The following is a 12,210-nucleotide window of genomic DNA, read 5'->3' on the forward strand; positions in this document are numbered from 1 at the left end:
AAAGAGTTAAAAGTTGCTTCGCTTGGCCGAAAGTGGTGAACTGCCGAATTTGGTTTTCTCCGATTAGAAAAAATTCGTTGTCCAGCAGTTTCTAAAGAAACAAAATCGTGTTTACTTGCCCAGGAGGTCAGCTGAAAATGTGCACCTTCGGTTGGCCACCAGAACTCAAGCGCCGGCCATAGTGATGGTGTGGGCCGCCATAACAGCCGATGATCGCTCTCCGCTCGTATCAATCGACCGTGGCATCATAATAAATGCCGAATATTATCGCGAAAATATTCTGGAGGGTATATTAAAGCCTTGGGCACGCAAACATTTTGGCCGCAGACCTTAACATTGAAAGGAAAGGAAAGGAATGCTTTTTAATACCCTATAGTTCGAAATTTCAAAAAAAAAACAGTTGGAACATCTATTCTACATAATTTAATTTTCAGCTGACGAATTTCGGTGGTGTGAATCCCATTATACAGATCTCCCAGTTTGGGCTATTATAAATGTCAGGGTGAAAGAAATGAAATAATGTATGGTTATTATTTACTTTTAAAACATTCATCTAAATTGCAAGATTTACAACGTTTCCTTCCATCATTTGATAGCGTATTTGATACTTTAACATCTCACCTCCATGCGAACATAACAACAACTCGCTTTTTAGACATGTTTAGATGCGACTTCTTAATTAAATTAATGCCATTGTTTCTTTTCTTCGGATAAACTGTGGGTCATTAAGAGTAGTTAGGCTACTTGTGTTAACATCTTCTTTGAATAAATGACCCCTAATAGAGGCAATCGCGGCATAACCGAGTTCATGGTGGTTGGAATTTCTTTTCAAAAGAAACCTAAAAACAATTTTGCTTTTTTAAACGTATTCTGAAATCATGCATCACACACAGACCGTGGTCTTTGAATTGAGAGTTTCGCCTTAAGCATTGGTTATTGTGTAAACGAAACAAATTATAAAATACTTTTAATCAATTTAACAATGAAACGCAAATAAAAACAAAACGTAGTTCAGGAATCTCGAACCGCAAGCAATCAAATCAAAGCACCTACAATAGATCACAAATACAATCCAAATTTAATTTCTTCACACACTAAATCCGTGCAAGACATTATGAATATGCACGAATGACAATATAAACTATTGTATATTGAAACTTAGCTATTAATTAGTTTATTTTTTTGATTATTTAAAAGACTAATTTCCTGATACAATTCCAATTCAATGGCCACCAATCACTCTAATCATGGCATTTGTTTACAATGTATCTAGTTTTGAAACGTTTGTTTGCTTGAATAAATTATTTGAAATATTTCCATTGTTTCGGTTTTCATGGGAAAAGAATAAACACCAATTAGATGGGTGGCTGTTAAAAAAAAAACATTTATAAATATTAATGAGGAGTGAATATCTACTTGAAACGCTGAATCCAATGGTTACTATCATATACGTAGGAGGAGATAAATTTACTTATTTTACCATTATTTTTCAAAGCAAAAATTAGAAAAAGTACAAAAAAAATCCAAAAATAAAATCACCCAAACAAAAATTGGCGATAACTGCAATGTGATAAAATTAAATTTTACCATATAGCAAGTAAAAGAGCTGCAAGTTCGGCCTAGCCGAACTTTGAATACTCTCCATCATTTGCAACGAATTTGGAAATTTTTAAAAAAATAACATACGCTAAAAATTAAAAAAAAACTTCTAGTATTGATTTTTAGACAATTCCATTGAAAAATGTGGCTAAAATCATCACAATAGCGAATATAGGGAGGTACCGTTATATTGGGGATAAACGATATCGTGCACCTATATATACACAATCATCCAGGGGATTAAGTACTCAGAAGGAAATCTTTATGTAGATTTTCAGACAATTCCATTGAAAAATTTGGCTACAATCATCAAAATACCGAATATGGGGGGTACCGTTGTAAGGGGGCTATACGATATCGTAGACTTATATAGACAATTATCTTCCATGGGGTAAAGTACTCAAGAGGAAGTCCGTGTGTTTATTTTCAGTCAATTTAATTGAAAAATGTGGCTAAAATTATCAAAATAAGTAATATCGGGGGTACCGTTGCATGGGAGGATGAGTTACAAACGGAATGACGAACATAATATACCCTACATACTATGTGTGGTGGAGGGTATAAAAAGTAAATCGAGATAAAACTTAGTTTGAATATAATGTGGGGGGCACATTTCTTTTTGTGAATGAGATCCGTCGACGGTTGTATAAAGAACCCAGAATAGAATAAACGAATAAAAAGGTCTATAGCAGAGCACCACAGGTCATCTGCTGCTAAAAATAATTGAAAATTTTGTCGTGAATGAGTTGTCTTTGATATGAACATAAGAGAAGATATCCAAATATAGTCATTGACATAAGAACAAAAGGATTCATTTCATTCGCTAAATAATGTCAAGCGTTGAAAAAAAGGAGTGAGACCTTCGAAAAAACCAAAGAAAACAGCACTGATACCCTTACATATTTTAAGTAAAATTCTTTCTTTTTATACCCTACAACACTATGTGTTGGGGGTATTATAAGTTTGATTGGGCCAAAAATTATGTAACACTTCGAAATATTGATTTCCCACATAGGAAAGTATATATGGATCTTCCTAGCTCGCCGAGCTGAGTCGATCTAGCTATGTATGTATGTCCGTCCGTCCGTCCGTCCGTCCGTCTGTCCGTCTGTCTATGTTAATTTGTAATCACTCTACAGGTCGCAATTATGGCCCGATCTTCACGAAATTTAGTATGGAGGGGGGGTTAATGTCAGAATAGAACCCTATTTCTTTTGGAGATGATCGCCAAATGTTTAGGGGTTGAAATGGACCAAATACTGAAAAAATGTCGGATTTTGCAGTAGCTATACAGGTCGCATTTATAGACCAATCGACGGAATTTCGCATGTAGCTAGAGTTTAGGGCGGGGAAGAAGCCTACCAATTTGGGTGGTCATCGGATTATATTTAGCGGGTAAAATAGACCATATCTTATGTATTGAAAAAATTCGAAATTGTTCATTAAACCGCGAATATTTTAAATCCCGGCGAAATCACAAAGCCATCACAAGGTTACTTTTGACATTTACTTTGATGTTAACATTCAACAAACCGGATATATAGCAAAATAGGTGCGATATATATGTCTATCAAAGAAGATATGCTTGAAAGATCTCTTATATGTCGAGAACGGCTGAACTGATTTCGACAGTTCTCATTAATTCAGAATGGCCTCTTGGCAGGAAAGAAGAAACGACTTAAAAAATCGCATAAAAATATCTCTATAAAGATGAAAATATTGATTTTGTAAAATTTTCTCATATTTTTTCAATTTTGTCATATTTTTGGCATATTTTCATTTTGAATTAAACATTTAGTAAAATTTCTACAGTTAACAAAACTAAGTAGTTAGGATATCAGTATATCATATACAGATCGCATTTATGGCCTGATCCTTACGAAATTTTGCATGGGTATTAGATGAGGGTCAGAATAGAAGCCTACTCTTTTTGGAGATGATCGCCATATATTTAGGAGTTGAAATGGACCAAAAAACTGCAACATTGTCAGCAGGTCGTAATTATCGCCCGATCCTCGCGCACATTTGAATGGGGGTTACCGCACATTGCAAAAGCCAAACAGTTTTGGATGGCCATCCAAAAAGATTCAAGATTCAGAAAAAGATTCAACATTTAAAAGTCTCTGTACTATACATTTTATACAAAATCAAGTGAAACCAAGTAACACCAGCAAGGAAAGGGCAAAAGTCGGGCAGTTCCGACTATATGATACCCTACACTTCTATGCATATTTAGCAGATCTAGGCGTAACTTAAATATATTTATACCCTCCACCATAGTATGGAGGGTATATTAAGTTTGTCATTCCGTTTGTAACACCTCGAAATATAGATTTTAGACCCCACAAAGTATACATATTCTTTATCACCATAAAATTCTATGTCGACTTAGCGATGTCCGTCCGTCTATCCGTCTGTCCGTCTGTGAAAATCACTCTAGCATCCGAACGAAATGAAGTGGGTTGATAAAATTTTACCCAAATGTACATTATGTCTGCAGGACTTTTGGTATTGAAAATGGGCCATGTAGGTCCACGTTTTGGTATAACCCCGATATAATAGTACCTCCCGATATTCGACATTATTCATCGGAATCGTTTCAAATTTGGTATTTGAAGTTCCTAATGGATACTACAGCCTATGATAGAAAATTATCTGTGCAGGTCCACGTCTTCGTATAGCACCCATATAATGGTTCCTCCCGATATTCGGTATTTTGATGATTTTAGCGAAACTATTCACAGGAATTGTTTCAGATTTAGTATTTAAAATTCAAAGTGGATACTACAGAATAAGACAGAAAATTTTCAGTGCCGGTCCACGCCTTCTCATAGCCTCCTTATAACGGTACCTCCCGATATTCGGTATTTTGATGATTTTAGCGACATTATTTACCGGAATTGTTTAAAATTTGGTATTTGAAGTTCGTAATAGATACTACAGCCTATGACAGATAATTGTCTGTGCAGGTCCACGTCTTCGTATAGCCCCCACATAATGGTACCTCCCGATATTCCGTATTTTGATGATTTTAGCGATATAATTCATAATCATAATTCAAAAATTTTAAACCGTAATTTACCTTTTAGCGGTTAAAAATTCAAACAATAAAATGATGTTCTTGTTTTTTCAATTGTTTTTCTATAGTTCAATGAAAACAGCAAAAATCGAGTATTTTTACATTTGGAAAAGGAATTCGTAGTTGTAACCATAGACAAATGGATATGGCTACGTAGACTCAACTCGCGAATAGTTGAGACCAGCATAGCTAGGGTAGGTCTAGGAGCCAAGATTTTTGCCAACACTGCTAATGCTACAAAATACTTTTAACGAAAAATGTGACATTTTAGTACAATTTTCAATTTATTCAATAAAAACAATAATTTAATGCTAAATAAGTTACTAATCAACTAAACGTGTCTTATTTCTAAACCAATTATTTATAGTTAATTTTCGGTGGCAAATAACCGTTTGCAGTAGCCGACGCAGAAGGCACGCCAAAACCGCTAGCCTTGTCCGATAATAAGCCTTCATTAATGGAGGCAAAATCCAAAACCGGAGCTTCACCTTCATTCGAATAACGCGAGGTACCGCCCAAACTATCGTATTCCTGTTGAATAATTTGTTGGGCACGCAATGCATCTTCGGGTGTGCGATATTTGACAAAGTGTACCTCTGGTTTCTCATTGCTATTTTGTTGGACGGTTTTCAATTTATTCGCCAATTCGGCGATGTCAGGCTGTTTGCTAAGCACATAAATGGCAGTCTTCGATTCGGCCGACTGTTTAGCCAACTGCAAAGCGGCATTTGCCAGACCATTATTTTCGGGTGTTTTGATAAATACAACGCGAAGATTTTTACGCATTGTGGCTGCCAAACGTTGGCTGCCATCAATGTCATTGAACTCTTCCTCAGGTGCTGTGTACGAATAAAATTCCTTGTTGAATTCTGGCTGGGATTCTAGGGATTGGTATTGTTCTCTGGCATTTGTATCGGCGGGGAATCCACCAAGTCCAATGTTATTTCCAGTGGCAACTCCATTGTCGACTGGTGTGGGTGCTGCTGTTGTTGTTCGGCCTCGGTGTTTGAATCGATTTCCAAATCCATGAGTCGATCCACCCGATGAGTAATTGTATCCCAGTTTTTCAGCATTGGCAGCAGCGAGGAGGACAATGATCTGAAAGTAATGAAAAAAACAACAATATTTTAATTTTTTGTGCCATTACTTTTAATTAAAATTTAGTTTCTTCATAGAAATGATCAAACTAGACTAAAACTTATTTAGATTTTTCAATCATTAGTAATCCCGACAACTTAACTTTGAACGAAATATACAAATATTTCATTAATTGGCGGATTTAAATGGAAATATTCAAAGTTGAAACTTTTCTTGTTCTGATAGCTCGAAAACTTCTTTAAGTCCTGCTGAATATTATGTATTTTATACCATCCGTCATAAGGTTAAGGGTATAATAAATTTGTCATTCCATTTGCAATACCTCAAAACTTCTCAATGTTAGAGTAAAATGTTATTATTATGTCCGTATCTGAAATCAGGGTCCACTTTTTGGTATTTTCCCATACAACAGTATTTCCTGCTATTTTGACGGTTTTTGTCCCATTTTTCAAAAAAATATGTTGTAATTTGACATTCTGAGTTTTTTTCTACGAAACTTTCAAATGCTAGAGGCTTTGGTTAGTCTGTTTCATTATGAATAAAATTTTCACATATTCAAAAAGTTCAACCAAATTTGATCTTTTGTCATGGAATCATATTCTGAGGCGATTTATACATGTCCGTCCGACTGTCCAAGTACGGGTGAGATGAAAAAAATTGCAACAAACTTCAGACTACTGTCATTTATAAGCCAGTCGACCGACAGCTGTTAAAACTATTACAGTGACAGCTCAATATATTATTTACAAGCGTACAAATCATTTTGGTGAGAGTTTTCCAGAAAAAAGTTATTCGTTATGGAATACAAGCTTGTGATTTCTTTATATTTGGCTGGAAAACCACAAGTGGCTATCGTTCCAGCACTCCAGCATTTAAATGTGAATAAATCTTTTATGTCTCGTACCATCGCTCGTTACAGTGATACTGGTAGCGTAGCTCGACGTCAAGGAAGTGGACGGAAGAAAACAGCAACATCAGCAGAAAGGGTTCGAAAAGTAAAGAAACGACTTGATCGAAACCCGCGTCGCAGTGGCCGAAAAATGGTTCGTGAGCTGAACATATCGCAATATTCCATTCGGCAAATATTGAAAAATAAGCTCGGGGTAAAGTCATTGAAATTCCAAAAAGTGCCAGAACTTACACCGCAACATAAAGAAAAAACACTCAAAAGAGCTAAAGAGTTGCTTCGCTTGGCCGAAAGTGGTGAACTGCCGAATTTGGTTTTATCCGAAGAGGAAAAATTCGTTGTCCAGCAGTTTGTAAACAAAAATGAAATGAAAATGTACAGCTTCGGTTGGCTACCAGAACTCAAGCGCCGGCCATAGTGATGGTGTGGGCCGCCACAACAGCCGATGGTTGCTCTCCGCTCGTATTAATCGACCGTGGCATTGGAAAAAAAGCCGAATATTATCTCGGAAATATTCTGGAAGGTGCACTAAAGCCTTGGGCACGCAAAAATTTTGTCTGCAGACCTTCGACATTCGAACAGGGCTCTGCAGCATTGTACTCAACGCCCGCCAACCAAAAATAGTTACAAAATAAGGGCCACCAAATTCTCCGGATACCAATCCGTTGAACTATTATGTCTGGAGTATTTTGGAAAGCAATGTTGGCACTAAAAAATATGAAAGTGTCGATCACCTCAAGCAAGCACTTCGCCGGGAATTGGCCAAAATACCGCAGAGCAACATTCGGGCAGGGTGTGACGATTTCATTGGTCGGGTAATGGCCATAATTGGTGTCAAAGGTGACTAATTCGAACAAATCTAAACTTATTCTAAAATTTGATGCTATTTCCGAAATTTTGTGCTTTCATTTAATAAAATTAAAAAAATATATATAATATTATTTTTTATTTTTTTATCTCACCCTGTATGGGCAATGTTCAATCTAATGGGATGGTTTCCGATCGAATCAAGCCTAGATGCAAGTGTTTCAAATTTAGGAAAATCGGGTCAGATATAGCTATAGCTCCCATACATGTTTGTTTAAGTCCTTGGCATTCATAATATGCATTGCACAACAATGATATTTTGTACCAGATATCAAATGTACCAGATATCAAATATAGATATACCTGTGCCAAATGTTATCGAAACGGGTTAAGATATATTTGCAGCTCCCATATATACCTTTATTCGATTTCACGTTTATTATGCACCAAATGGTTAATACAAGTGCAAATGAAGTGGATTTGACAAATCTGACCCGAAGAAAGTATTTCAAATTTGGTGAAAATCGTTTCAGATATAGCTGAAGCACACATATGTCTTACAATTCGGAGTAGTATTTTGGTAGAAAATGATAAAATCTTATCCCCCGATCTTCACCAAGGTTTGCATGGGGTTTGGGTTAGTATCAGAATATAGGCCTATAGGTTTGGAAGATGTTTGAAAAATACATAGGTCTTAAAATGGACCAAAACATAAACCTAACATGTAAGCAAAGGCTATAGCCGTCCGGGGCCGAATATGTGATATCCTACAACACTACAATGTGTTCGAAGTCTCCTTATGTTCAAGTATATTTTGGAAGATTTCGTTTCTGTTTTTGGTCCACTTCAACCCCTAAATATTTTGCAATCATCTCCAAAAGGGTTCTATTCTGACCCTAACCCCATCTCCATTTTCAATTTCGTGAGAATCGGGCCATAATTGCTAGATCGACTCAGCTCAGCTCGGCGAGATAGGAAGATCCATATATACTTCCTATGTGGGAAACCAATATTTCGGGGTGAACCATAATTTTTGGCCCAATCAAACTTATAATACCCCCAACACATAGTGTTGTAGGATATAAAAATTGTCTATATTTTGCAGTCTTTTCGAATAAGCGTATTAGGTATTTGACGTAAAATGCCGATTTTTATACCCTACACCACAAGGTGGTCAGGGTATTATGTCTTTGTGCATTTGTTTGTAACAGGCAAAAGGAAACGAGATAGACCCATAGTTCCTTTTGATGATCTGCATAGAATCACATTCTGAGTCGATTTATGCATGTCCGTCTGTCCGTCCGTCCGTCGTCCGTCTGTCCGTCTGTCCGTCTGTCCGTCTGTCCATGTATTTTTGTAAACAAAGTACAGTTCGCATTTATTGCCCTATCCAGATGAAATTTTGCACAAATCATTTGTTTGGCCCAAGGACGAACCCTATTGAAATTGGAGATAATCGGTCAAAATTTAGATATAGCTCGCATATATATCTTCGTCCGATTTGCCTTTTATTGTGCACCAAACGTGTAATATCAGTCCGAATAGTATGGAATTTTGCACGTACGGACCTGAAAATAAGTATGCCAGATTTGATCGAAATCGGTTCAGAAATAGCTATAGCTCCCATATATATTGTTCATCCGATTTGTCATTTTTGTTACCCACAGCCGTAATATGCACTCCGTAACAACGATATTCAAGGAAATATATCAAATACAGCTCAGAAATATCTTTGCCAAATTTTATCGAGATCGGTTCCGATTTGGATATAGCTCCCATATATATCTTTATCTGATTTCAAATTAATTGTGCACCAAATGGGTAATACAAGTCGGAATTTAAAAGATACAAATGCTTCGACAAATTTAGCCCTTTGAATTTTAAATTATAATTATAATCATTGCGTGTATGATTGAATTCTCCCATAAAAACTTTTAATTTTTATGCGCAACTCTACTAAATTCGCAAAGTGGTGTAGGGTATCATAAAGTCGGCCCCGACCGACTTTAAGACTTTCTTTACTGGTTTAGTTATGCGTTTATTTCTGCTCATGTTTATATGTAATCAAATTTCGGAGCCAAATCGCCCCAAAATTTAGCATGCAATTCCAGGTTCAGCCAATAGACCACCTCTGGTCAACAGGTCACAAATATGGACCAGTATTTTGCAATATGTTAGAGTATAGGACAGTGCCTGCCATTCTGGGGTTTTTTATTTTTAATATTTTTAATGCTGACATGTACATTGGTCGGCTGCGGCTTGGTTCACTTGTTTTTATACTCTACGTCACACTATGGTGCAGGATAAAATAGATTTAATATTTGTTTTATACATCGGATGCTGCCTAGCATCCATACTATTTTTCGATGTATATCTTTTTAAATTAGCCTGAGACTGCAAAAATCGGTTTGGTACTGCCTTCTATCAATCCCCGCTTTATATAAAGTATTTATTATTTTATTCACAGAATGTTGATTTTATGTGAACATGTCTGGGTTTCGATTTTTGTTTTTTCAAATTTTGATGTAGACCAAACACACATTTGATGTTTGATAATGTCTTTAACCGGAAGATATTCTCAATTTTTTTCTCTTTAAATTTGATTTCAAGGTACTTAATAATTCTTTATTGTCCACAATTCTACAAGTCACAATCATTTCACTCATTCTTATCTATTTCCATATATTTTTTTCATTGTCCATTTTTTATATTTTCCTTATATTTATTTAACACATCAACACTTACGAAAAATCCACGCATTTTACGTTTGAATCAATTTTGTAGAAAATTAAAAATAAAACCTTAACGGAAACAAATGTTTTGACGTTTAGTTGATGTTTAAACCATTGAATCTGATGCGCTGGGCATTTTATAGAGAAATTGATTATTTTGCTCTGCGCTCGCATGTGTAACGGCGTGTATCTTTATCTCTGATATGATTGCAACACTGCATAGCCAATTAAATGACATTTTACATGTCTGATTAATAACAGGCGGTATCTTCGATTTTAGGTGTTTTGCAAAGCATCCAACATCAAAAGCGCCCCACAACACAACATGAACTTGTTTTGTGAGAAAACTCAAAACTAAACAAAGACGAGCTGGAATTATGTAAACAAAACTAGTTTGTCACTTTGTTTGGATATTAGGAGGCGTGAGGTAAAGGTAGACCGTAACGATGTCTACAGTTTCTCAATTCACAATTGATTAAGATCTGAATACGAAGTTTTGAATGTATTGTTCAAAGTTGTTAAGAAAAAAATCATACTGAAAATTTTCAATTATCTAAATTGTCATAAAATAGAGTATTTCGAAGTTTTTAATTCATTTTTTTATAAAACTTCTATACAAAAAAACTTCAGAATGTATGATACCTTTTTTTTTGTCATATTACAAAAAGATATATTGATATTGGATGTCAATAATTTATATTTAATACTTTAGCAAAGTCATTATGATTTAATATTATAGAACGATATTTCATATTGCCATATTTTTCAACGGAACTATTAACTGATTAGACACGTAGCGGTTTTTCCACGTAACAGCACCTACCGGTATTCCGTAGTTTGAAAATTTTGTCACATTTTTTAACGGACTTGTTTGAAAGTTTGGTGGTTAAAGTTCTTAATGGGCAATAAATACTCTAGCAGATACAACAAAGTCAAACGCTATAATTTCAAAGTTTTTTAAATTTTATTCAATGAAAGCAAAAAATGTCGAAAATAGCATCAAATTTTAGAATAAATTTAAATTTGTTCAAATTGGTCAACTTATAGCCATCAAACTACAAATGAAATCGTCACACGCTGCTCGAATGTTGATCTGCGGTATTTTGGCCCACTCCCGGCGAAGCGCTTCCTTGAGGTGATCGACACTTCGGTATTTTTTAGTGCCTACCAAAAACCTCCAGACACAATAGTCCAACGGATTCGTATCCGGAGTTTTTAGGGACCATTGTGCGCTGGAAATGAAGCGAGGAACCTCATTTTGTAACCACTCTTGGGCGGAGCGTGCTAAGTGCGATGGTGCTGAGTCCTGTTGGAATGTCCTAGATCTGCGGCCAAAATGTTTGCTTGACCAAGGCTTTAATACACCCTCCAGAATATTTTCGCGACTCGCGATTTCGGCCACTGCGAAGCGGGTTTCGATCACGTCACTTCTTTATATTTCGAGCCATTTCTGTTGGCGTTGCTGTTTTCTTCCGTCCACTTTCTTGACGTCCGGCTACGCTACCAGTATCACGGTAACGAGCGATGGTACGAGAAATAAAAGATTTGTTCACATTTAAATGCTGGAGTGCTCTAACGATAGCCACTTTTGGTTTTCCAGTCAAATATAAAGAAATCACATTATCACGCTTGAATTCCATCACGAATAACTTTTTTTCTGAAAAATTCTCACCAAAATGCTTTGTCGGCAGCAGTCTGAAGTTGGTTGCAGTTTTTCATCTCACCCTGTGTATTTGGCTGTAGCTCCCATATAACAGTACCTCATTTTTCAGCAGTTGGCTCTATTTGACTTGTAAATGGAAAGATTGAAAACTCTTATTAAAACTCGGAAAGTTAAAAACATCCGAAATATAATTTTTAAAAATGCGTTCTAAAACTTGGTCACTTTCGGATGTGATTCATAATAAAAGACATTTTGTGTGAAGAAGTTAACTCGACAAATATTTGATGGGTTTGTGTTTGATCAATGCCACAACTTGAAGTTGGAA

At 35.9% G+C, this 12,210-nt stretch overlaps 1 protein-coding gene across 1 annotated transcript; it reads right to left on the bottom strand.

The window, feature by feature from the left end:
* Positions 1 to 4,938: 4,938 nt before the first annotated feature.
* LOC101898686 (uncharacterized) lies at positions 4,939 to 10,328 on the bottom strand. Its single transcript, XM_005189952.4, has 2 exons — positions 10,236 to 10,328; positions 4,939 to 5,776 (listed from the first exon to the last, which is right to left on the bottom strand). The coding sequence occupies exons 1-2, from the start codon at positions 10,248 to 10,250 to the stop codon at positions 5,036 to 5,038; spliced, it is 756 nt and encodes a 251-aa protein (XP_005190009.3). The 5' UTR covers positions 10,251 to 10,328; the 3' UTR covers positions 4,939 to 5,035.
* Between the last annotated feature and the right edge of the window lie 1,882 nt (positions 10,329 to 12,210).

Source organism: Musca domestica, unplaced genomic scaffold, assembly GCF_030504385.1.
Source record: "Musca domestica strain aabys unplaced genomic scaffold, Musca_domestica.polishedcontigs.V.1.1 117, whole genome shotgun sequence".
Classification (NCBI taxonomy): domain Eukaryota; kingdom Metazoa; phylum Arthropoda; class Insecta; order Diptera; family Muscidae; genus Musca; species Musca domestica.